The 24,259-nt window shown below is 39.9% G+C and overlaps 1 protein-coding gene across 1 annotated transcript in view; it reads right to left on the reverse strand.

Annotated features, from left to right (window-relative positions):
* Positions 1-2,103: 2,103 nt before the first annotated feature.
* Positions 2,104-24,259, reverse strand: part of LOC109035860 (ras-related and estrogen-regulated growth inhibitor) — a 33,083-nt gene continuing 10,927 nt past the window's right edge. The window contains exons 3-6 of the mRNA XM_019049669.2: positions 18,998-19,054; positions 11,244-11,320; positions 10,131-10,307; positions 2,104-9,769 (exon numbers count right to left, since the gene is read on the reverse strand). Coding sequence (XP_018905214.1) covers positions 9,452-9,769; positions 10,131-10,307; positions 11,244-11,320; positions 18,998-19,054 — 629 coding nt within the window. The 3' untranslated portion in view covers positions 2,104-9,451. The remainder of the gene's footprint in view (positions 9,770-10,130; positions 10,308-11,243; positions 11,321-18,997; positions 19,055-24,259) is intronic.

Raw genomic sequence — 24,259 nt, forward strand, 5'->3', positions numbered from 1 at the left:
TTGAGCATTGGTGGATTCACCAAATTGGCAACATTGTCTTTTCTCCATTCAAACCTATGGAAATTTATAGATTTTTGGTGGCGCCCGGAGCTCCGAGAAGAATCGAGTATTTAGCTTAGCTTTAAATTGAGGAAATCCGGTGTTGCCAAATCGCTGGATCCGCCTCTGGTTTTGAGTAAAGTATCTTTTTACCGTGACCTCCGAGCTACTGCTAAAAGTAAAATCTGAAAAAAAGTCTCTCGTTGATTGTATACTCAGCTTCCGATTTTCCGAGCCAGGGTTTTTCTTTAAACTTTATTTATTAATTTTTTCATACTGACCAGGGCCGGATTAAGGGGGTGGCCACATGGGCCGCGGCCCAAGGCGGCAAATCTAGGGTGCGGCAAATTTTGCAATTTTTTTTATAAATGTAGGTATAAAAAAAAAATCGGATTTAGAAATTAAAAAATACAAACGAGAAAAGGCTACAAAATCTCTCATTTCCTGAGAGTATGGTAATTTCTAATTTTGTCGTCTTTCAGTGATACAAGAGACAGCACCTTTAATTAGTCGAGTTAAGAGAGAAACCAAACACACAATTTGGCCTGGAACGGCGCGACGTAGGGAGAAATGATGACGAGGTATGTAACATGTAACGCATATTAGCGCCTACAAGACTGCACGAATACTTCACGCATTGCATCAAACACAGTGCGGTTAGTGTGGTCAGCGTGAAACGGATAGCGCCTACAAGAATGCATGAATACTTCACGCATTGCGCCAAACACAGTGCGGTCAGCATGAAACGCATAGCGCCTACAAGACTGCGTGAATACTTCACGCATTGCGCCAAACACGGTGCGGTCGGCGCGGCGGCGGAAGTTAAAATCATGAAACCAAATTTTGTGTTTGTTCTGTCATAATTTTTTCATTCGTTTCTTATGAATGGAAGGCCTTGTCCATTAGAGATAAGTTTACGAAACTTGACTTTCGCGCAAAGTTCCGTGACCTTTTGCTAGCAGTGTTAACAGGGATTTCATAAAAAATGTGTTCAACACGAATAAACGCGTCTTATGCACGTTCGAGCTTATTCATTTGATGGTTTTTATTGATGTTTCAAAACGAATGAGAATAAGGGGGCGGCAAAGGGCCGTGGGCGGCAAGAAGGAAAATCTGGCCCTGATACTGACCGATGCGACCAAGATTCGTGTGAAGAAACTGAGGATGTACGTAGATTTATGCTGAGGGGATGCAATCAAGGCAAGCGTTACCAAAATTGCATATAGTCCTGCGCGCATCCTACGTCGAAAATCGGGATGAAGTCATTCAAGTGCAAATCTTTTTGTCTTTTTCCATTGCGGAAGAAAATCGTGGTTCTACCAATATAGGTACAGAGAATTTCTATTCGTGGTCGCAACACAAGATTATTTGATTGATTGATGATCGATCGATCGATTGATTGATGATCGATCGATTGATCGATTGATTGATGATCGATGATCGATTGATTGATGATCGATCGATTGATCGATTGATTGATGATCGATGATCGATTAATTGATTATGATAATTTTTAGTGACAAAGAAGCACATGTCCTCAACCAAGCATACTCCCAAAGATGTGCTGTCTGGGCAAATTAGCCATTTACACATGATTGGACCGCGTTGGCGCGTTAGGCAGAAAGGGACCAAGCCACATCAGCCATGTTTAACTGAGCAATTTAATTTTATACATGAAACCGGTTGTGCCGATTTTTGTGCAAGTTTCAGTGAATTTTTCTCATAGTACGAAGCGAATTCCTTGACATTTTCAAACGAATCCGCACAAACGTTCTCTTGATTGTTCGCTGATTGTTGAAACTGATAGACAAAGCCATATCCAAGAGATATTTTAAAGTATGTATTTTTAAATCTGAGTTGTGGTGATGACTTCATCGGGAAATAATTAAATTTTAGTAAAAAAAATGTATCAACGAGGGAGCGAGCAACAATTCAGTCAAATATACATGATTACCAACGTTAGGGTCGGATCAATTTTTTTTTCTTTTTTTTTCGTAAGGATATGAATGTAAATTTTCGAAATTCATGAACGGTTTTCTTTGTTGTCGTGCGGTAATTTGTATCAGCATTAATATTAACGATCAATTGGACTTGGTTTTGCCATTTGTTCTGCTGTTTTTGGCTTAGTTCGGAAGCAACATATGTGCCGAATAAAAGCTTTTATAGATGAGCCAGAAATAGCAGCTCCTTACTTCAAAATTGAGTCTAACTAACGCCTGGATGCAACTATTCGAACTTCTTGGCTGTCCATGTTACATGCAAGTAAATGAAGACGTTTGGTTTTCCTTCCTTTGAATGTTGATTGAAAACGACGAGTGAAGCCCTGCACGGCATTTCATGAACCTTATTATCTGAAGTTGTGGGTTCAATGAGTCCATATTTATTTATGTTAAAAGGAGTTTCGTAGGTTCAGATATCACGGGTGAGGAGGAAATGAAGACATATGGATTAAAAAGTGTCACATCTTCTTTTTATTATTATAAATAATTGAAAAGTCATTAACTACCTTACAAAATTATGGTTTTAATATCACAGAAATTGCACTCTAATAAAGCAGCTGGTATGTACAAAAACATTCACAATCAGTATACAATGCGAGCTGCAGATGTCGTAAAAACTATAAAGTTGGGAAGAAAAATAAGTTTAATTGCGAGATTGAAACTGGAAAATAACCCTGTTCTACCTGTAAATATTTATTTTGAATATTCCGTGCATTTGAAAAAAAAAAACAAGAAAACTATTGATCGTGTGCCTACACTTTTTATGGTCTCTTCCAGTACTTTGTACTCACGCTTTTTTTGAGAAAAATAACAAAAATTGGTAAAAATTTATCACGTGGTGAAGCAACAATAACTCGCGTTGTCACAATTACATGGTGTATGGAGCTAGAGGTGGAATTTAATTCTCTACTAGTTCTTTTAGGCAAATATTTTCCAGTTTCAAGTCTACGTATAATATTGTAGTGCCTTGATTTTCAAGGTTTCAATTTCATTCCGTTCATACCGTTCACAAATTACGCCAAGTTCGAAGGAGACTGCGGTTTCTACCAACGGAACAAGTGCATGAGTGTATGCCAATTTTCTTATTTTTTTTTTTTTTTTCGATAGAGGAGGTCAAATTAATTTTTGATTAAATTTGGGAAGTTGAACATGTGAGACGACGACGCTTGACAAAAAAATAAGGGAGGTATGTAATTCAGAACTTTAGCAAAACTTAATTTATGAACGATCTTTTTTGTGAAGGGAAGTAATGTGGGGGGTTAAACACATACATACATTGATGAACAATTAATTGAATTAATAAATAATTACATAAATAAAGGGTCTGGAAATAAATTAATGAAAGAATAATTATTTGAGTGGATAATTGACAAAATATTCAATTGATGGAAACAAATAATAAATAAATCCTCTCAGCAAGTACAAAAAACTGATTTCTCAAATATTATTCTATGATGACTTTTTTAATGGAAGAGGAAGAAAATAAATACATAAATATTAAAATAAGTAGCAAAAGAAAAAAGTTTTTCAATTTGTTTTGAACTGCCGTAGCATTTAAACATATTCAACGGCGGCCATATAACAAATAAATAAATATTTTATCAATTTCAGGTATTAATAAACAAGTGAGACGAATGAAGATACGCAAATTATTTCATAAACTTGAAAGCTGTGAACTTAAAATCCTTTGCGCACAAGTCCACGGGTTTAAGAAGATACTTATTTCCCTCTAAGTTGATATAATGAAGATTACGTTTATGTCAATGATTTAAACCAAAGTCAGGAATGAATCAATCTTCCAACATACGCCAGTGACTTGTTGAGGTATGATTATGACAACTAAAAAATCGTTTAAAATTGACATTGAAGATATACATGGAACGGTAATTAACAGTGATTTGTTGATTCGTATGTCCATGCCAAATAATAACAAGCTTTGAGGAAAACAACACTTTTGGGTTCACCCGGGAGCCTGTTTAAAGTTTTAGTTTTAAAAATGATGAATGTGGAATTCTTTTTTGTTCTCAAACCTTATGAGACAGATCAAAAGGATGAGTTGATAACAACATGTTTAATCGAGTGATACAACAAAAATTTCAATAGTTTGGTAGTCCGGGAAAATGGCCCAGACATTCTGTTCCGATAGTTTCTCTACAGTTTTTAACTTTTTACTAAAACCTGAATAAATTAAAAGTCTTATTTATTTAATTAATAGTCTCATAATTTTTGAAGGATTGCTAAACTTTTGAAAACCTCAAACTTTCCTATCAAAGCTTTTCACTCAGTCAGTGCACATGAGGATGATTTGATGGATATAATTTCACAGATTTCAAGATCAAATCGGTACCACTTCTTGCGATGGGTTTAATTTGAAATCATTAGCTCTTGTACAATTAGAACAAGTACTAAAATCATTCTACATCTTTGAAATAATTACGGAAGTACAAAAAATGCATTTTCGAAAGTTTGGTAGAATTTTTAAACGAAATAATTAAGAATCGTTTTAAGGTGAAATTATAAATCATACGGTTATTTGATTACGCTACATCAGTCTTAAAGCCTTACAAATTTGATTATTACTAACATTTAGTCTCAAGATGATGGGAACTCAGGACTCTTAAGTGCAGTTTCATAAATTGAGCGTTTATATAAATAAGTACAAAGAAGCCTTAAGGAATCGCATAATCCAAAAACTTTTGGCGCCATAGAGTTGTTCATCGGATTCGATGATAAACTGACGAGCATAAAGTAAACCATTGACTGAAATAAAACCCGAATGGAGTCCATCAGATCGATACAACTAAGCATACTCGCAAAATTGGAACTGTGGGATGAGTTCCTTTTTTAATATGTTTTTCATTTTTCATTTTTATAAAAAATCCTTTGTGTTCACCGACCTGTTCATCGACTTTTTTTAGACATCAAACAGATTATATCTGATACAGATAAAATCAGCAGAAAGATATGAGGGGGGGGGGGGGCTTTGATGAAAAGTCTATTTTATGTTTCCCCGTGGATTCCTAAATTCAGTTATTGTGCTAAAGACGTCTTTTTCATGATTTTTTCCTGACGAATGGTATTTATATTACGTACTTTTTAAATTAATAATTTTTTCAATTATCTTTCAACTCAAATTCCTCCTGGCTGTCTTTTCCTTTCTTTTATAGAACTTGAGTAGCGTTCAGCGTTATAAGAAGCGGCCATTAACGAGCCAAAATAGGTTTGCCTTCAAATAACCGGATAGGCAGAAGTGGGCTCACATGAGCTGAAAAAGTTGTATAAAAAACCACTTTATGTTGACGGTTTAGGAACAATAGTTTCGTGCCATTTGAAAACCCTAACAAGAAAGGAACTTTATAGAGCCCCTTTCTTAAATTCCAGATTCATGCACTTATTGTATAGTGTCTCTTAAGCGCAACTCTGACTTGAAATTTTGTGAGTTATTTCCTTGTAACTCGTTGGAAAAACTCACAAAAAGATTCAAGGTGTCATATCGCTCCGATTTTCATCAGAAAAATAAAACACGAGGCAAAATCAAGCTGCGTGAAATGGACTGCATTTTGCAATTTGGAACTATAAATTCTGGCTCTTCTGGAAAAACACTTTTGTGCATAGGGAAACTAATGGCACATACGTTATTTTTAAACCGGGCTAGAATTTCTAGTTCCAAATTGCAAAATGCAGTCCAAATGTTCTTAGTCTTTGATTAAATCCGTCTTATTTGAGAACAGAATTTAGGACTTAGTGACAAAAATCGCTCTCCTGGAAAACAGCATTTCCTGAACTAAGATCCCTCTCTCCGGACACGTATTTTTTCAAACTAGGAGGAACAGGAATAGTTTCACCCGTTACATTGGGTTCCCACGCTTAATCTCGCGAGAGACGTGCGAGAATATTTCAGGAATCAGCTCCCCTAAAAATGCCCAATCTATTCTCGGCCACGGGCGGGTGGGGAGGGGGGGCGGGACAACGAACGAACGGACAAGGGATAGGACAGGTGCAAATATTTGAACTCTTCCGAAACGACGTTGCCAGTCCCAGCGGATGAGCTTCGCCGAAAATTGCGGGGGTGCAGGCTGCAGGCAGTCGTTGGAAAATCTATTGACTTTCCGGGGGGAATAAACGAATTCCCACTTCGGATCATATCATCAAACGGAACTATGACGACCAAAAAGGTTTGAAAATTTAGTTGGAAACCTCGGGTCATTAGGAAGTACTCTTAAACCATTTATAAACAAAAAACGCCCTGAAATGTCGAGCTGAGCTGGAGTTATGGCAGTTTGAACTTTAACGGTTCAAAAAACGTGACTTCAAGAGAAATCGATTTTACATTCTACATTTCCATTCTCATAACATGAAATATTGTCAGATGGGACTCCCCATTTAACCGGATGGGACAGATCATTTGGACTACATTTTGCAATTTGAAACTATAAATTCTAGCCCGGTTTAAAAACAACGTATGTGTCATTAGTTTCCCTATGCACATAAGTGCTTTTCCAGAAGAACCAGAATGTATAGTTCCAAATTGCAAAATGCAGTCCATGTAGAAAACAAATACACCCTAAAATGTCGATCTGAGCCGTAGTTGTGGCAGTTCGAGGTTTACGGTTCAAAAAACGTGATTTTAAGAATTAGCTATTTGAAATTCCTAACTGCCATGCTTAGAACACGAAACCGTCGGATGGGACCTTACCTCCTACATTTGTTCAAAATACATTAAAAAACGATCTTAATTTATTGCTTAGGACGCCATAAGGAATCCGTCGAAATCTCAAAATCCTACCTACTGTACGACCCTACTCAACAGAAATGGCTTTACTAAAAATTTGGGTTCTGTGGACTAAGAGTCATGTTTCCGTCGACAGCAAAAATTTGATTAAATGACGCATGCAGAACGTACGTCAACTAAAAGGTTCAGCGCTGGAGGGGCTATAATTGCATTGCAAATTCTCTGTTGACAATGCATCAATTTACTTAAGAGCAGTTGCAAATTTCTTGCGAATTTTTTTTGTGAATTATTGATGTATTTCAACGAAATTTCTCCCAAATTTTTAAAACATAAATGCTCTTGCTAATGAAGGAAGGGATAAGTTGCCAGGTGAAACTTCAGAACTTTACAGTGTACCTAATTATACACGTAACTTCTCTGGCTCTTACTCCTTCAACTGGTTTTCCGACAGCCAAGATGTTGGCAGCAATGCGACGACTCCATCTCATTTTATCGGCGAATATTCATGGACCTGTCCGTACCCGTTCCCCGAGTCCCAGGCATTTCAAAAATAAATCCACCCCGGTTGCCAATCAAGGAGAGAGGTGTCTCCGGAGCCAGTGGCGTGGCGTGAATTGCGATATATCGATTGTTATGTCGTTTAAACCTATGGAAAAGGATCGATAAACAGGGTGTTCGCAGCGAACACCTCAATAATCGATTCTTTACCATAGCTTCAAATGGCGAGATATCGATAATCGATTATTCACGCCACGCCACTGCTCCAGACACTTCGCGAGAACAGACTTTTTTATTGGATCCGGCAAACGGTCGGACGGTATTTTTCCGCTTCCGTCCCTCCTCCAGTGGCGTGGCGTGCTTTGCGATAAATCGATTGATTTGCCGTTTAAACCTATGTTAAAGAATCGATTACTAAGGTGTTCGCTGCGAACACCCTCTTTATCGATCCTTTTCCATAGGTTTAAATGGCGTATCAATCGATATATCGCAAAGAACGCCACGCCACTGCCCTCCTCCCCATTCGCCTGGCTCGCCACTTTATCGCGAATCCCAATATCCCCAATGCGCTCACGTTTTTTACGCATGCACTGGAGCATAGTTACCAAATTCCCCTGCGAAATTAGGACTTTCCCCTTTTTAAACGGTGTGGCACGGACATTCTTTCACGCCTGGCAACCGTGCACTGAAATTTTCCCGCGAGCAGAACCGGAAATCCATACGATTCACCGCAAACATTTGAAGAGTGGAAATTCAAAATCTGGTACCTAAGCGTCAAAACACGGAACAAAATGTTTCTATGTACCAACGATATGTTTGATTTTGAGCCATTCCCCGTACACAGTGCTGACCATAATTATCTTAATAATCTTAACTATTTCTTCAAACAGCTTAATTTTTTTCGTATTCTTAAAATGACTTGATTTTGAAAGAAAGAAAAAAGCACCTAGCAAATTTTGGCGTCTACGTGTACTATTCACCTAATGCACTCGGGAGATCTAATTCTACTCCATAGGAGGTTGGGATATTAGACTGAGGTTTACGTACGGTAGTTAGTAAGCCAACAGGAACGGTAAGTACTTTTTCGAGAAGAAAAGTATTTGAAATACATTTTTGAGATGTTTGATTCAACTTTGCGAGTATGCAAATGTTATGTATGATGGCGCTGATTCACAAAACATTCAAGTTTGACTTGAATTTAAATGCTATCCACGGCATCACTAGTTTTTTTAAGATCATTTATTTTTTTATTTCCCTCATGCTCAAAAGTAAATCATCTTACATACGGGCAGAACTGTTTGAACTCATGCTTATTTTGGTATTTATTCACACACTTGAATCTTTGATCGGCAGAGGCGCCAATGCGAGGGAAGGGGAGGGTGGAGACACATCAACTGCCCTTTCCCGTGTATGTGTAATTTAACCATTCTTTGGACTGATGTTGGGAACTTTCATAACCAGGGCATCTTTTAATATTTCCTGAGATCTTGAATGGTTTCATCACCCTCAAAAAAGTTTTACCCCCGTGTTCAACTGGCGGTGCGCCTCTGTCAATCGGTAATCCTTAAACTGATCACAGTGATCGCGTATTACGCTGAAGGAGGTCCAAGTTGTCGTTTCCTGGACGAAAGCACGAAACTCGATTTCAAGTTTGCAGAATTGGCTCAAAAAATTCAATTTTTTATAAGTATCGTCCGGGGCGAACGACAAATTTCCCCTTAGATTTTCGATAAGATGCAGAGCTACTTCATGGTGTAAGACCTGACATATGCTCTCGTCCAACGTTGGAGAGCTACAGGAGGGCTCCGCTGACCGAAGTTTGCCTTTTGGTCTGGCCGGTCACAACGGCCATGGCTCTTCACAGCGCAGCGGGTGGCCCAATCAGAACACCAGGAGAGTGGTCCGCGAAGGATGGCTCATCGAACTTCCGGTGAGTCTCCGTGGTCCGCGAAGGATGGCTCATCGAGCTTCTGGTGAGTCTTCGTGGTCCGCGAAGTATGGCTCATCGAACTTCCGGTGAGTCTCATGGTCCGCGAAGAATGGCTCATCGAAGTTCCGGTGAGTCTCATGGTCCGCGAAGAATGGCTCATCGAAGTTCCGGTGAGTCTTATGGTCCGCGAAGAATGGCTCATCGAACTTCCGGTGAGTCTCCTTTGTTAACACCGGCGGAGCACTGCAGGAGTCATAAGGACGCGGTGGCCGTGAAGTTCTGGCGCCTCTTGAGCACTCTATTCCTATGGAGATCCGACTTCTGGCAGACGACGACGGTGCCGCCCTGGGTCTGTTGCTGGCATTTGTTATTCGTCCCTATCAGAGTGCCGATCATCTTCGTCACTGAGAATTTCCTAATTTTATTGGCGTTGTTCGGGTGTATGCACCTGGACTCGTTCAGTAGTACCTCGAACGCTTGGTAGATGTCGTTGCTGTTCTCGGCGACCGAAACCTCGAAGAACGGGCATCCGTTCTGGTTTGCGATGTTGCGGCCTTCAGTCTCATCAACCTGAAGACAAATATTTAAAAAAAAAAATTAGAATGAAGCATCGACACGAAAAGGAGGAAGAAACGCAGGTGCGCAGGCATGGAAAAGTAAGTATAAATATATGATAAACCTCCCCCCCCCTTATGACTAAGAATTTCTCCCCAAAAAGGGACCATGGCCTGGAAGTTTTCCCTGATTCGTTCCAGGGTTCGCTTGCAAGGGCCAGCTTAGAGTTGCGGTATCAGCATTTCATTGAGTCATTATGCTTTCTATCATCATTTAACCGAATGTCCTTTATTGTTTTTCTATCGATTACTACTCTTCATACATCTGTTAAATCACAGGAGGAAGTATTGAAACTCTTGTTTTCGTCACAAATTACCTGTCTTAGGTGATCCAAGTCTGCTTTATTGGCGAGGAGAATAACGGGTGCACTACTAACAGGACGAAGTTTCTGTAAGGCGTCTATTGCGTAATGGAAAGATTCTTTGTCTGTGATTGAATATACTACGATGCATCCATCTGCCCATTGAATTGGTTCTATCGGAAAAACATCTCTCTGTAAAAAAACAACTTCAAATTAATAATAAGCAGAGGTAAATCTTTCACATTTTAAAATAATGGGAATACATTCCGAACACTTTTTAGAAAAATGTCTTATTGGGGAAAATCAGGGCCGGATTTAGGGGGTGGCTACATAGGCCGCGGCCCATGGCGGCAAATTTTGCAATGTTTTAAATGTAGGTGTAAAGAAAAATCGGATTCAGAAAAAAAAAATTACAAACGAGAAAAGGTGACAAAATCTCTCATTTCCTGAGAGTATATCTCTAATTTTGTCGTCTTTCTGTGATACATTAGACAGCACCTTTAATTAGTCGAGTTAAGACTAAGAGAGAAACCGAACTCGGAATTTGCCCTGAAACGGCGCGGCGCAGATACATGCCGATGATGACGAGAACTTGAGATTAAAAGGAGAAATTCTCGGCGCGGCGATCGGCATGCTAGCTCCTACAAGACTGCATGAATACTTCACGCATTGCGTCAAAGACAGTGCGGGCACTGCGGTCAGCAGCGGGTGGCGTGAAACGCGCCTCGGGCGTTATGCGTCACGCGTTATTCTTATGGTTTTATAGTATAGAACTAGATACGTTTTTTGGCAAATGCAACATATACAAAAGAAGATTCAACCATTGTCACCGTACTCGAATGATATTAATTGTAATATTTTCAACTTTTAACGTTTTAAACTTGTTACTCTCTCTACACGTGAAAAAGCATTTTCTACAAACAATAAGATATGATCGGTAGCATGTAGAGGGGCAATTCGACGTCTTTCTGCCAAACGGAACTATGTGCGTTAAGACATGAGCCCTGAGACCCATTAGAATATGTGCATAACAGGGCTCACGTCATAATGCACAAAGTTCCATTTGATAGAAATACGTCCAATTGCTGAAGCTCATGCGAAAAATTAGAGATTTGAGGGAGCACTCACCGTTTCTCCTGAAACATCTATGATTTCTACCTCAACAGGTGTGTTACTGATGGTCACAGTTTGTCTATACAGTAGATCTGAAACAGAACGAAGAATAAACAATGTTTAAAACTATCGAAGTAGGGTAAAGACTGAGCGCACTCAAAGGTTTATCAGAACTATGAAAAACCGTTTTCCAGTTAACACGTTTTGCTGACTGAAAAATAGATTTTCCTCACTTCAATGTACTCGATATTTATATCCCTTGAACAAAAGCTGATATCGAAAGAGATGTCATCGGAACAAACTCACTCTCATACAAAATACGGTGTAATGAGGTAAAAATGACTGCAGACATTATATGAAGCATCAGAAATGTCTTTGCAAGCAGTAAGGGTGCGTGAATGTGTAAACATGATGAAATCTATTTCCAATATCCTACCCTCACGATGAAAAGCACTTAAAGAAAGTGTAAAATGAAATTCAGGGGGGTGCGAGGAAAGTGCCTAAAAATAGGACCCACAGTTCGCCCCATGACTGACTTATCATAAGGAATTTTGTAAATGATCTGACACGTCACACAGTGTTTCTCAACGTCCGCCCATCGTCTAATCGTTGAATGTAAGCCCGCTCGATGAAGGCTTGTCAATACAGCACCAGAAAGGAATTCGGCTGGGGACCTTATATACGAAAAATAAATACAAACGGAATTTTGCCTACGCAACCAAGCTGAGGTAGGTATTGGTTAATAACCAAGTCTCATATTTAAAAAAAGCTTCTGGATTTGTGCTGTGCAGAGTCTAAGTGAGTATGATTACCTGATGAAAAGTCAATATTTAGGAACGGGTCAGGAAGTAAGTACTGTTTTTCTTCATCCCACGTGACATTCCGTTTCTACGATATTTAGTTATTAATATCCGAAACTGTGACCATTTACGGGACTAGGGACCGTTAGTCCCAAAAAAACGACATGAAGTAATTTAATCAGGCCTTGGAGAAGTTTTCTGTCAACTTTATGGGGAAAAACGTCCACAAATTTCAATTTTAACCGGGGTAATGGGTGTCTGAAGGTTGCTCGTTAAATACTTAATTTCGAGGGAGGAAACTAATAAAATTGCAATAAATTGCAATTTTTCATTAACGCATGAATGACGCATATGAAAGATGTTTCTATTCCGCCGCCGCCGTTTTTACCGAGATCCGTTGGTAACTTAACCATCTCATTTTTTTTTATCAATTATTAGTATAATGTTACAAAGACAGACTGGTAAGCTTACCTGAAAACCGGTATTTTTACTGATTTTTTCAGGTAAGAATGCCACTTTTATTGGTAATCAATCCCCGGTAACTTTACCATTTTATCTCGGTAATTCTACCACAGTCGATAAAAACTATTGGCGTTTTTCCCAAGGTCCATCGGTAACTTTGCCATCTCACTATTATTGGTAATTTTACAGAGACAGAATGATGAGATTACCAATAGAACCTTATTTTACCAACCGTATTTCAAGGTATGAAATAAAATACAGAGGAGGGAAAATTAAAAAAAAAAAAAAAAAAAAAAAAAAAAAAAAAAAAAAAAAAAAAAAATCCAATGAAAAATCGGTTTGCAAATTTCAATTTTTCTGAGTATTCAAGGCACAGCTTTACTGGGACTCAATTCAACAACACACTTTTTTTGGGTACTGAATCGATCGCAACTCTGGAGAACACACATTGATTGATTGATCGTGGATTCTTTGAACACTGGAGAAAGTGACCCGTCGAAATTTCAAAATCCGATTCTTCGACCCTTCTCTACAACTGCACATGTTTTTTTCCAAATGTAGTGTATCTTGATGGATATTCACGAGGGACGCGGGTTTCTAGGAACCGTATATTTGTTGTGAGCGCCGCGACGTCAAACTATTGTTACCAGTCGAAAACGCCTTCAGTTTCGAGCGATACCACATCACCTACACCGGAGTTAAAATATTTGTATCATGAATTGTCGTGCAGAATAATTAACTTTTCAAACATTCATGAATTAGATTTCTCTCATTTAATCAGGAAAACCTTCAGAGTTACGGTTAGCATTATTTAATTGTAATATTGGAAATATTGCGTTCGTAGACGTAAGTCTTTCCCTCACGCACCGGAACGCTGGTTAACCCTCCCCCCCCCCCTTTAATTGCGTTACGTAATACTTGAACGGCCCCTAAGCTAAAAATGAAAGAACATTTCTTGGCCCCAAATTTAAGAATCACCAAGAGCCAGGCACTTTTCTTTTCAGTATTGAGAAGCGATCATTGAACTCTGAAATCTGAAGATCCGTTTCCCGTAGGTGCGGAGTAGAAGTTACCGCAGAGGCGCGAAAGACCCTCGGGCTATGGAGCAGGGGTGAGAGGGTAAGTAAGCTCGTTGTGCGGCGAGACGAGCGGACTTTCCATTGATTAATTTTAAATTGCAGAGGCGGATGGATAGCGAGTCGATCGGATTTGGCTCGGACAGTCACTCGCTTGATTTGAGTGGAATGTGGGCCACGCTTGTTAGCCACCACTCTCCTCTCCGCAATTTTACACATGTGCGCTCGGTTCGAAGATTGTCCTCCCATCGATTTTTTACACGTGTTAAAGTCTCGCGTGGACGACCTCCCTTATCTTCAACCTTACGGCCAAACTGTACAACCACGCATTTCATGAATTCGTCTTTTCACAGATATTCATTCATGCTTTTCGTTAGAACAGCCGATTGAGATTACTTTGACCCCCTACTTTTTTACACATCGACGGTGTAAGTCGGCAATCACATTCCAAGCACGTATTCCGGTAGCATTTCCAATTTAAACACTTTTTTACGCGAATTTTATACCTTCCACAATAGGTGCTTGCACATTGCCGGTAACTACTTTTTTCCTGCGGCACATAATGTGAGGAATACTCTGTAAAAATTTCAAGGAAGGATATCAGGATAAACACAAGTCGAAGTCGTTTGAGCGCAGCATTACGACAGTGCAAGTCGGCAATCACATAACTCGTTTGCGGTGTCTGAAAATCTCCGCCTCTATGTTATTTTTTTAAAGGAGAACAAATTGACATCATTCCTTGAAGTTTTTTCAGAATTTTCCTCTCACAGAGAAGAAAAACCACGGTAGTTTTAAAAAATTACCGTTGACTAGTTTTCCGTTTAAAGAATAAAGTATGACAGGAAGTCTGCGACGTCGCAAACCGAGTTATGTGATTGCCGACTTACACCGTCGATATTGACATAGTAAGTCGGTGATAACTCGGTTTACGACGTCGCAGACTTCCTATCATACTTTATTTTTTAAACGGAAAACTAGTCAACGGTAATTTTTTGAAACTGCCGTAATTTTTCTTCTCTGTGCGAGGAAAATTCTGCCAAAACTTCAAGGAATGATGTCAATTTGTTCTCCTTTAAAAAAATAACACAGAGGCGGAGATTTTCAGACACCGCAAACGAGATATGTGATTGCCGACTTACACCGTCGATATGAATGAAACTTTGAGCGAACTCCTAACTTTTTTCATGCATCCGATTTTTTTAAAAATAAGGGTAGGATTTCTTTCAAGCGCTCGATGGCGGAGAGGGGTGTATTAATCTGTGATACATTTAATGCTTCTGATGTTACGGAGAACGGGAATTGTTTTTTTTTATTTTTTTAGTTGCAGTGAAGTTTGCTCAAATCGGTAGCTGAAATTTTGGTAAGCGAGTTCTTTCACCTCAGCGATGCTCATCTTCTTCAGAGAGTCCTGCTTTCTAGTGTTTTACCTCCCCTAATTTTTAGGCTCTCTCTTTCCTGATCATATTTTCAGGTTATGATTTTTAGTATCTGAAATTACCGTAATTCAAAAATTTTACATGTATCATTTTTGAGCAAATTTCACATATATTTTACGTGAGAAATCCGAGAGTAGGTTTTCTAATTCGCACATATTTCTTATTTTTCCTTTTCATCTTTTTTTCTACGTCCAACATTAGTGGTCATAAATGAAGAAGAAGAAGAAAAAAAAACACTAAGGAGTGGCCCGAACTAATTTGACTCTAATTTTAATTTTTGGAACTTCTTGGCTTTGTTTTCCCCGCGAAATGGTGAGGACCCAGCACCATTTCTCCACCTTGTTATTAGTGGTTATATTAGCAACCGCGGTTGATTCCAACCGCAATAAAAAATTAAACTCGTCGAATCCTCCGTCGTTTGTAGAGCGATAAAGTTTGAACGGGGAAGCGAATTTTAAGAATGAAGCAGAGTCGAGCTTCCGGGAAGAGATCAAGGCCAAGGGAGAAGTTCTGCGACGTGAGAACTTGCATTCATCTCGAGATTCCCGTCGAATGATGGGCGCGAGATTATGATTTCGTCGCGGCGGCATGGATGGCGAGGAACTTAAACCCCTCCCTCCCTCCTGCCCCTTTCCCCGTCCCTGGAGTGCGGAAGGGCTAGCGCCCGCAATAATAAACAAATGGACGTTTTTCTGCCAAACGGAACCATGTGCATCACGGCGTGAGCCCTGGTGCGCATATATTCTTGCGGGTCTCAGGGCTCATGTCTGAATGCAGATAGTTCCGTTCGGCAGAAATCGCCCAAATGAGGGAACGCGTTGACCACGGAGCCAGGCTCACTAAACTCAGCCTCACTCCACGCCGATCTGAGTCTGAGGTCGCCGATATTTTGGTCCTGTGCCGAGTTTAGATCATTATCATGTTCGTGACGCCTCCAATTAGGTCGAAAATTCACGCATCGGCGAGCACCAGCGGACGCCCACCCGTTTTCGAGTGGTATTTCCCCCAAAATCGACAGTTGTACCGCGCTGAGTTGAATAAACGATTGGGATTTGGAATCATTGATTGATGCCAGAATATTCATTGATGAATTCTGGGGTACGTAAATTTAAACAGTTTTTATACTACAGGTCGGGGGCGATCTGGTGGGAGGTGCTCGGGTGCCTCAGCACCCCAAAATTCTGACGGGTGGCTCAGGGAGCCTGGCAGGACCCTTGCAGGGATTTCAAAAACTTGAAAAACCCAGCTAAAAAAGGACTTTGAGTTAGTTAGGGGTGCTTCACCCGAGAGGAGGGGCCCCCAAAACGCATTACCACATCAAGAATTTTCGACACTGTGGCGCTACAAGTAGCTCTTGCTCGAACTATCATTCACTAAAGATACTTTTCGTGTGGAGGTAAAGTCGGACTCTGACAGTTTTAATGAGTAAAATTGTCCTGAATTAGACACACTTAGAAAGAGAATAAAAAATAAGAAGAAGGAAAAAAAATACTCTTGGTCCAATGGGTGAAGTGAAATGCACTTCATAACAACCTCGCGTCCAGGTATTCTATTCGTTCTCCGGTAACTCTGCGATTAGAGTCGAAAATGTTTGATACAATTATTTTAACCTATAAGTAGCCCAAATTGCATAGCCGTTGCAGTGAAGGCGAACTGAGTTTCTTGCTCTCGTATCGTCTCGCGTAGACGCATGTAAGTAGTTCGAACTGAGACTAGTATGGCATGTATCGTATTAAGTATAAAAATTGAGTAGTAATACGATGAATTCTCATGCCAAATTACAGCTTTTACCTACGTCAGATAAACACTGAACGTCCCTCCGCAAAATGTACATTACCTAAAAATTAACGAGTATTTCTAAAACTCCTGCACGTCTGCGTTCAATTTGTATACCAAGATTGTATAATTTTAAAATTGTTGCTACTTTTTTTCTCCCTTCTCCGTCTGTTCTTCATTCGTCAAAGGGATGATACTGGATATTTTCCCACAAATTATTTAGAGTCTATTTTTTCAGAGCATATTCTTAAAATTTCAAAATAAACCACTTAAAATCGTGTGATTTACAATGATCGCGATGATCCTTCAGTTATGTAAAATACGACAGACAATCTGCAATCTCTGAAACTGAAATAAGTACTTTCTTTCCTCCAACATCGATGCAAATATATTCGCGAATCCCGCACTAGAAAAAAAAACCACAGTGGATCTAGAGTCCAGACTCTTAAAAACCTCGACAAGAAAAAGTACTCTTGATTCAGTCAGAATCTAGCTTAAATCAAGAACCAAGCCTCTTAATTTAAGCGGATTTCGTTTTGATTCAAGCAAAAATCCGATTGAATCAAGAGTATTTTTTCTTGTCAATGTTTTCAAGAGTTTGGACTCTAGATCCAATGTTTTTTTTTTTTTTTTTTTTTTTTTTTTTTTTTTTTTTTTTTCCAGTGCGGCATTCATCGACAAGGGTGTTCCTATGAAATTGGACCTTCATTTTTGAAATGCAATGCAGAGCTACAGACGATTTCGATTTAGACTAGAAGTTATAAACGATTTAATGGACATTGTAGCACCTTCAAACGTCATAATTGTCGCGGCAACAGCTTTCCGTACTTCTAAGTCTTTACATACCAAGCATCGTCAACGGCCCGCATGTTCGACTTGTCTCACTAACACTAGCGAACCCAGACCTTCCAAATGATGTTTCGATGGTGTTGATCTGCTCATGGCCTCTGCACTTGATCCAAGTAATTTTTCTGCCACGCGTTCTGTCGCGATGCGTCATCAAGAAACCATCCGCGGGAGGAGTGGCGCCCGGGAGATTAAAGCCGTCGCGTCCGTTCGCGAAAATAATTTTAAATGTGCGGAAAAAAATAGCATCCGCTCGAGACTGCACCCCCCCCCCCTCCCCATCATAGTATTCAGTGCATTTATGAATCGTGTCTAACCGCGGGGCGCCTTGGACTCTATGCTTTGGTGACACGATATTTCATTTATCACATGTTTCACTCGCTGTCGACACCAAGTGCTCGGTGAACCGTTCTCGCCGTTGCTTGGCTCCTATTATTTTCTCGGACATCATGTTCCTCTTCAGAGAGGAGAACATGAAGGTTAACATTTTTTAACCGTCGTGCATTCAAATGTTCATAACCCAGAAATACAGATTGAAAAAAGAAATAAAACAAAATTCGTTCTTCGCTAACTCTGCGATTAGAGTCAAAAATGTTTGATACAATTATTTTAACTTATAAGTAGCCCAAATTGCATAGCCGTTGCATTGAAGGCGAACTGAGTTTCTTGCTCTCGTATCGTCTCGCGTAGACGCATATATAGTAGTTCGAACTGAGACTAGTATGGCTTGTATCGTATTAAGTATAAAAATTGAGTAAATTTGAGCGAAGAGAACATGAGGGTTAACATTTTTCCCCCCATCGTGCATTCAAACGTTCATAACCCAGAAATACAGATTGAAAAAAGAAATAAAACAAAATTATAAATGCGGAACAGAAACTCAAAGCAACACCGATTATTGTTTAAAAAACATGATCCTTGACGTGCGCAACCCCGACATTTTGCACAGTTTGGAAATCGACGAAGAGTTATTCCCTTCCTTTTTTGGAAGAGTTTATCAGCAAAAATGTACAGGCATCTTTTCCCGATCCTTCTTGAGTCTGGTTCTGAACAAGAGAATGCAAAGGCGAGAAATTGAGTGCGCCTGAAATGCGCCGGCTATGCAATCAGGGCTACTCAGACGTTAAAATAGTTGTATCATACATTTTCGACGCCAATCGCAGCGCTAATGATGCACGAATGGGACGCTTAAGCACGAAGTTACATGAGCCTCATTTCAATTGATCATGTACAAAGGAAGAGTAGGCCGTTATTTTTTATTCTACTTTATTATCTATTCACCTATTCTCTGCTCCCTTTTCTATGTTTGCATTGCAGAACTGTTGCAGAGATATTTAAAACAAAATGTCGAGAAAAGTATTATAAGAACGTACCTGTATTTGATCTATATTCGCCAATGAACCTTCGAGTCAAGTATCGCACTGTTAATGCTGAAACAGAGAACAAACAAAATACATTAACTTTTCTCTGATGAAGAGGATATTATAGTTCAAGCAAACACAACTGTTAGGGTATTGAACATATTACGAAATATTTTGAAGTGGATTTTTGAAGGATTAAGGCACCAATTTTTTGGTCCCCTCCAAAAAAATAATAACGACAGAGATAGCAATAAAAATACTCGAAAAAATCAAAGAATAGCATAAATAACTCAAAAATAATAAAAAAAAACCGCTTGGATATTGAATCGATGTACAAATAGGAAAATATCAAAGTTTTTAAGGAGTTGTTTTCTGAGGCGACTGTATCAAGTCAAAATCTCTCAGGATTGGAGGCATTGGAAGCAGAGGGGCTAAGATTTCAGCCCAAAAATGCACTCGTTGATAAATAAACACATTAGTTTTCAGGCGAAGCTTCGCGATGTTACAGGGAAATTTACGCCCCTCTGTCCCCCACCCCTTCGGATCTCTAACAATTTTAATGTCGTCCTCTGATATTATTCTTGGTCGATCTCGATTCCAGTTCCGCTCACGCATTAATTACGCACGCGACACAACGCGTGATTAAAGGATGAGGCAAACCCTCATTCTGTTATTATTAGCCTCGAATGCTCATCAAGAGGCTGTTTTTTCAAAAGTTGCCTTAAAACTGCAATTTTTCCTCGTCATCAAAATGAGCAAGGATTATTTTTATCCATCCATTACTTCTTTTAAACAAATAGTGGAAATAAACCTGGGACAACTTGAAATTTTTCCGCGGGCATTTTGAGAGTCCCCGATAAGTTTTGCGTTCAAATAGACTTGCAGCGTGGCGCGCGGTCTAATTTGGTCACATAAACACGGGAGGAACGGCGGAGATGAATAATACGTATCGTTTAAAACAAACATTGCGACCGACGCGAAACGGTGTTACCAAGTCGTGAAGAATTCTATTAAATTTTGCAATAAAGAATCTCTGGCTGTCCCATAAAAGCACATATCTGCCTAGGTAAAGTAATGGCAAGTATGTTATCTCTTAAATGGGCCAGAAATAGGGGTTTCTTATTGCAACATGTAATCAAATTATGAGTCTCCATCGAGGATCTAGTATCCGCAGCCGTCTTCTGGGTAAAGAAAAATGTCTCAACTTTTTTCAAATGGTCTCTTGAATCATTAAACTTGTTATCAATTGTTATAATATGATCGAAGAATTTGCGAGTGTTATAAAATGATCGAAAAATTTGCGAGTGTTTGAAAGTGTTTGATACAGTTCTATGATTTCTTCTGTAGAGGCACATTTCCCGTTACGGGAAAAAATAGATTTAAAATGAGAAATTTTACATCACCTTGTGACGGCTTCGTGTAGAACTTTAGAGGGCAGCATTTCCCGTTTGAACACATGTATTTTGGGAGATTAGATCATCTTGTTATGAATGTTTCAATAATTGTTCAATTTAGTAATTTAATGTTCTCATTGCAGTGGGTTCAATTTGGACTATTTCTACCAACAGACCTATGTGGAGGTGAGAAATAGGGGTGTGCTCTAGAAATCTGCATAAGAAACAATGTAAAAGTGGGCGTGGTTCACTTTTGAAGAATTGGAAAAGCGGATATTGCATTCTATCAAACAGACCTATGTGTCAACTGGATGCGGAACTCATGAGCCGGGGCATGGCAAGAGAGCGTTGTGGACAGGGTCATGAGTTACAGCGCCCCGACGATGATCCCGGCTCGTGCGTGGTCTCCTTCATTGCCGCTGACGTCACTGGCGCACAATTATTCTCATTCACTCGCAGAAGAGAACTAACGAGCACACCCATATTTCTCACTTCACATAGGTCTGTTTGGTAGAAATACGTCCATTTAATATGAAATTTATGAGATTTGAAGAAGTCAGCTTGTAGATATTGATCTTTTCAGTTTCGCGTTACCTCGGCACAAGTTTGAAGTCAAAGTAGATTCTCAGTCCTACTTAACTCTGATCTAGCTACTTACCACCTCATACTATTATACCATATCGATGGTCAAAGTGTGAAACCATGTGCCTCCGTTTGCGACGTCGCAGAGTTTCTCGCACACTTTTTCTCGATTTTTTTTTAGAACCAGCCTCAGTAATTTCTTGAAAACTGTCTTGATTTATCTTCTCTGCTGGGTGAATATTCCGTATAAATTTCAAACCAAAAATTCGGCTTGATATTATATAAATATGTAGAATAAGAGCGAAAATCTTGAAACACCGCCATGGAGATCCGTGATTCCGCACTTTCGATATTCTCAATGTATGTTTTTATTTTGTCCAGTACTGGCATCATCATACTTTCTGTAATTTGTTACCGATGATTAAACTTGTTAGCTGTTTTTTTTTTGTCTGGGAATTTATTGTTCCGTTTCTTTTCCACTGTTGTTAATTGACCACGCTGTCTCTTTTCCTTGTCGTTTTGTTATTGGGACAACATGTTGGAATCGAAAATAATATACATTTTGGGCACCTGCAAATTCTCCATTAGCCCAAACTTATCCCCTCATTAATTGAATCCTCGGAGCGTATTTTCGTCTTAAACGATCGTGTTGTTGTGGCAGCGAGAGACGCAGATCGTAGAACTACTGCAAACGTATTATATTCGGACCTTGGCCAAATATTTGTCTCAGAGTGCGTGCGCCTCCGGGGGGCGCCGGGGGGTACCGGGGGCGGGGCGGGGGAACTTATTTGTTTTGTTTAGTCTGTTTAGTCGTTCCTCCTCTCCCGAGCTTCTCAATTATCTTTCTCCATCTCCTATTTTCGCAATTTGTCGCGCGACGCCCGACACTCGCCGGCGACTTGTCACCCGACCGACGCACAATGGATATAGTCAACGGGGGAGGTCGGACAAAATTTCGAAGTTTTCAAAGCTCGTAACTCCGTTAATACGAAATTTTAGGTTTTTAAAGTGGATCAATTGATTTTCTTGTGAAATTGTCTTCCATAAGCACCCCTTAAAATTTAAAATTTGACGAATTAAACATCAAAATTTGCGATTTTAGCTAATAATGTTGTGCCCGACCTCTCAGATGGACTCGGTCCACTGTGCGACGGACTGCAACGGCCTTGATGTAAAGGAGACGGTCCCAGATCGACGAAACGACGTAACTGTAATTTGGACTGCATTTTGCAATTTGGACCTATAAATTCTGGCTCATCTGAAAAAACACTTATGTGCATAGGGAAACTAATGGCACATACGTTGTTTTTAAACCGGGCCGGAATTTATAGTTCCAAATTGCAAAATGCAGTCCATTTAAGAAGAGTCTTGTCGTCCGTTTGACTCCTCGTTCCCCGCGGCTCGGGTGCGGATGGAGTTGCGTTCGCTCACGATGACGGCCACGTCACGTCAACGCCGAGGTGACGCGACTTCCACGGCCGGACGGGTGCATCCCATGCTCCTAAAATACACCAACCGCTGGACCCGACCGGTGCAATAACACATCGAGTCGCACCGGGTCAAAATAACCGGGAAAAGCAAGGTCAAGCCTCCCGCGCTCTTGAAAAACACCGCATGATGAATGGAAAACCGCAGAAACGCGTATCTTCCTTCGCGACGCTACGCTACGAAACGGAACTATGTGTATTAAAACATGAGCCCTGAGACCCCTCAGAATATCTGCATAACAGGGCTCACGTCATAATACACATAGTTTTGTTTGGTAGAAATACGTCCAATTGAACATGACTCGAAGTCATTTCTTGGTAACTTCCCTTATTTTTGTTCTATGCGTCGATGGCAAGTAGCGATTGCCGGCAATGGAGAAATTGCACGTAATTTTTTTATCACTTCAGTCGAGAGAAAGAGCTGATATCGCTATATTTTTTAATAAATTTTGTCGTGTATGGGAAATGGCTTGAAAATAAATTTAAAAGAAAGAAAATGCCCCATACCCAGCCTGGTGACGCCGACTGGTGGCATTTCCAATGTAAACACTTTTTTACTCGAATTTTGTAGTCGAATCCACAATAGGTGCTTGCACATTGCCGGTAACTGCTTTTTGCCTGCGGCACATAATGTGAGGAATACTCTGTGACAATTTCAAGCAAGGATACCGGGATAAACACAAGTCGAAGTCGTTTAAGCGCAGCATTAGTATTTCTGCCGTTTAAATCCATCAAAAATATCGATATCAGGTGATAGAAGCAACTACGATATTCATCGATCGTTTTACAAACATTTAAGGTGAATCCAGGGTTCGATTAGGGATGATTCAAGATTGGAGATAGCGCCACCAGTCGCCACTGAGAATTTCACTTTCCTGCGACGATTACTGAAATAATATTCCTCAAATTACAAAAAGCAGATCCACAAGATATAGATTATTTTTTGCTTGATTTTTTAAGCCAAAAATATTGGCAATTAGAATTACAAGCACAGAGAAAGTACGGCTGAAACTTTCAGCTCAGAGGTGGCGGCCGAGCGCGCAACCGAATCCCTCATGTTCTGTCTCTCTCTCTCCCATTGCAGCAATGGGAATTACTTTCCGCCGTAGTTACGACTTTATTTTTGGGAATTTTGAGAAGATTTTTTACTGAGTGTTCCTCAAGTATGTTGCTATATCCCTTGGATCCCCAGTTTTGAATAAGTGATACGGTTTTTATTATTTTGGCAAATATATGCGGCTATAATGAGCAGCGCGACGTGGTGGCCAAATCGCGAAGTTCTAAGCCTGGATTCACCTTAAATGGACCTAAACTAATTTGCATAACTTGCGAGAACCGGCCCGACAGCTGCCTATAAAACACCGATAGTGTTTAAATCTCAATGAAACAGTGGTAGTTAGAGTTTCTTCGAACCGCCAAAAGCCACTTTACAGTCTGCTTATCAAATTAAAGCGTCAATCTTTGGCTCTAGGCAGCCGGGAAAGGGGAATTCTTTAGAAAAGGCCTGCCTCGCCCGCGAAGAGATGTCGCGCCGCGTCAGCGATAAACGAGATATCAAAGTCACTCGTGTTAAACTCACCTCACTCGAAGGTGTAAATGCTGACCATTCGATAGGTCGTGCGAAATTTCCATGCGAGATATTTCATCCTAGAGAAATTAATGACGTATTGACCTTTATCACGAGAACATTTCTGAGCCTCCCGAATTCCCGGAAACCAGTCCCGACTGTTCAAACCGAATTATTATGTTCGGAAGTTATTTGATTATTCATCTCTTAAATGAGATTCTTCGAAAATATGACGATTTAAACA

Source organism: Bemisia tabaci, chromosome 7 (assembly GCF_918797505.1).
Source record: "Bemisia tabaci chromosome 7, PGI_BMITA_v3".
NCBI lineage: Eukaryota > Metazoa > Arthropoda > Insecta > Hemiptera > Aleyrodidae > Bemisia > Bemisia tabaci.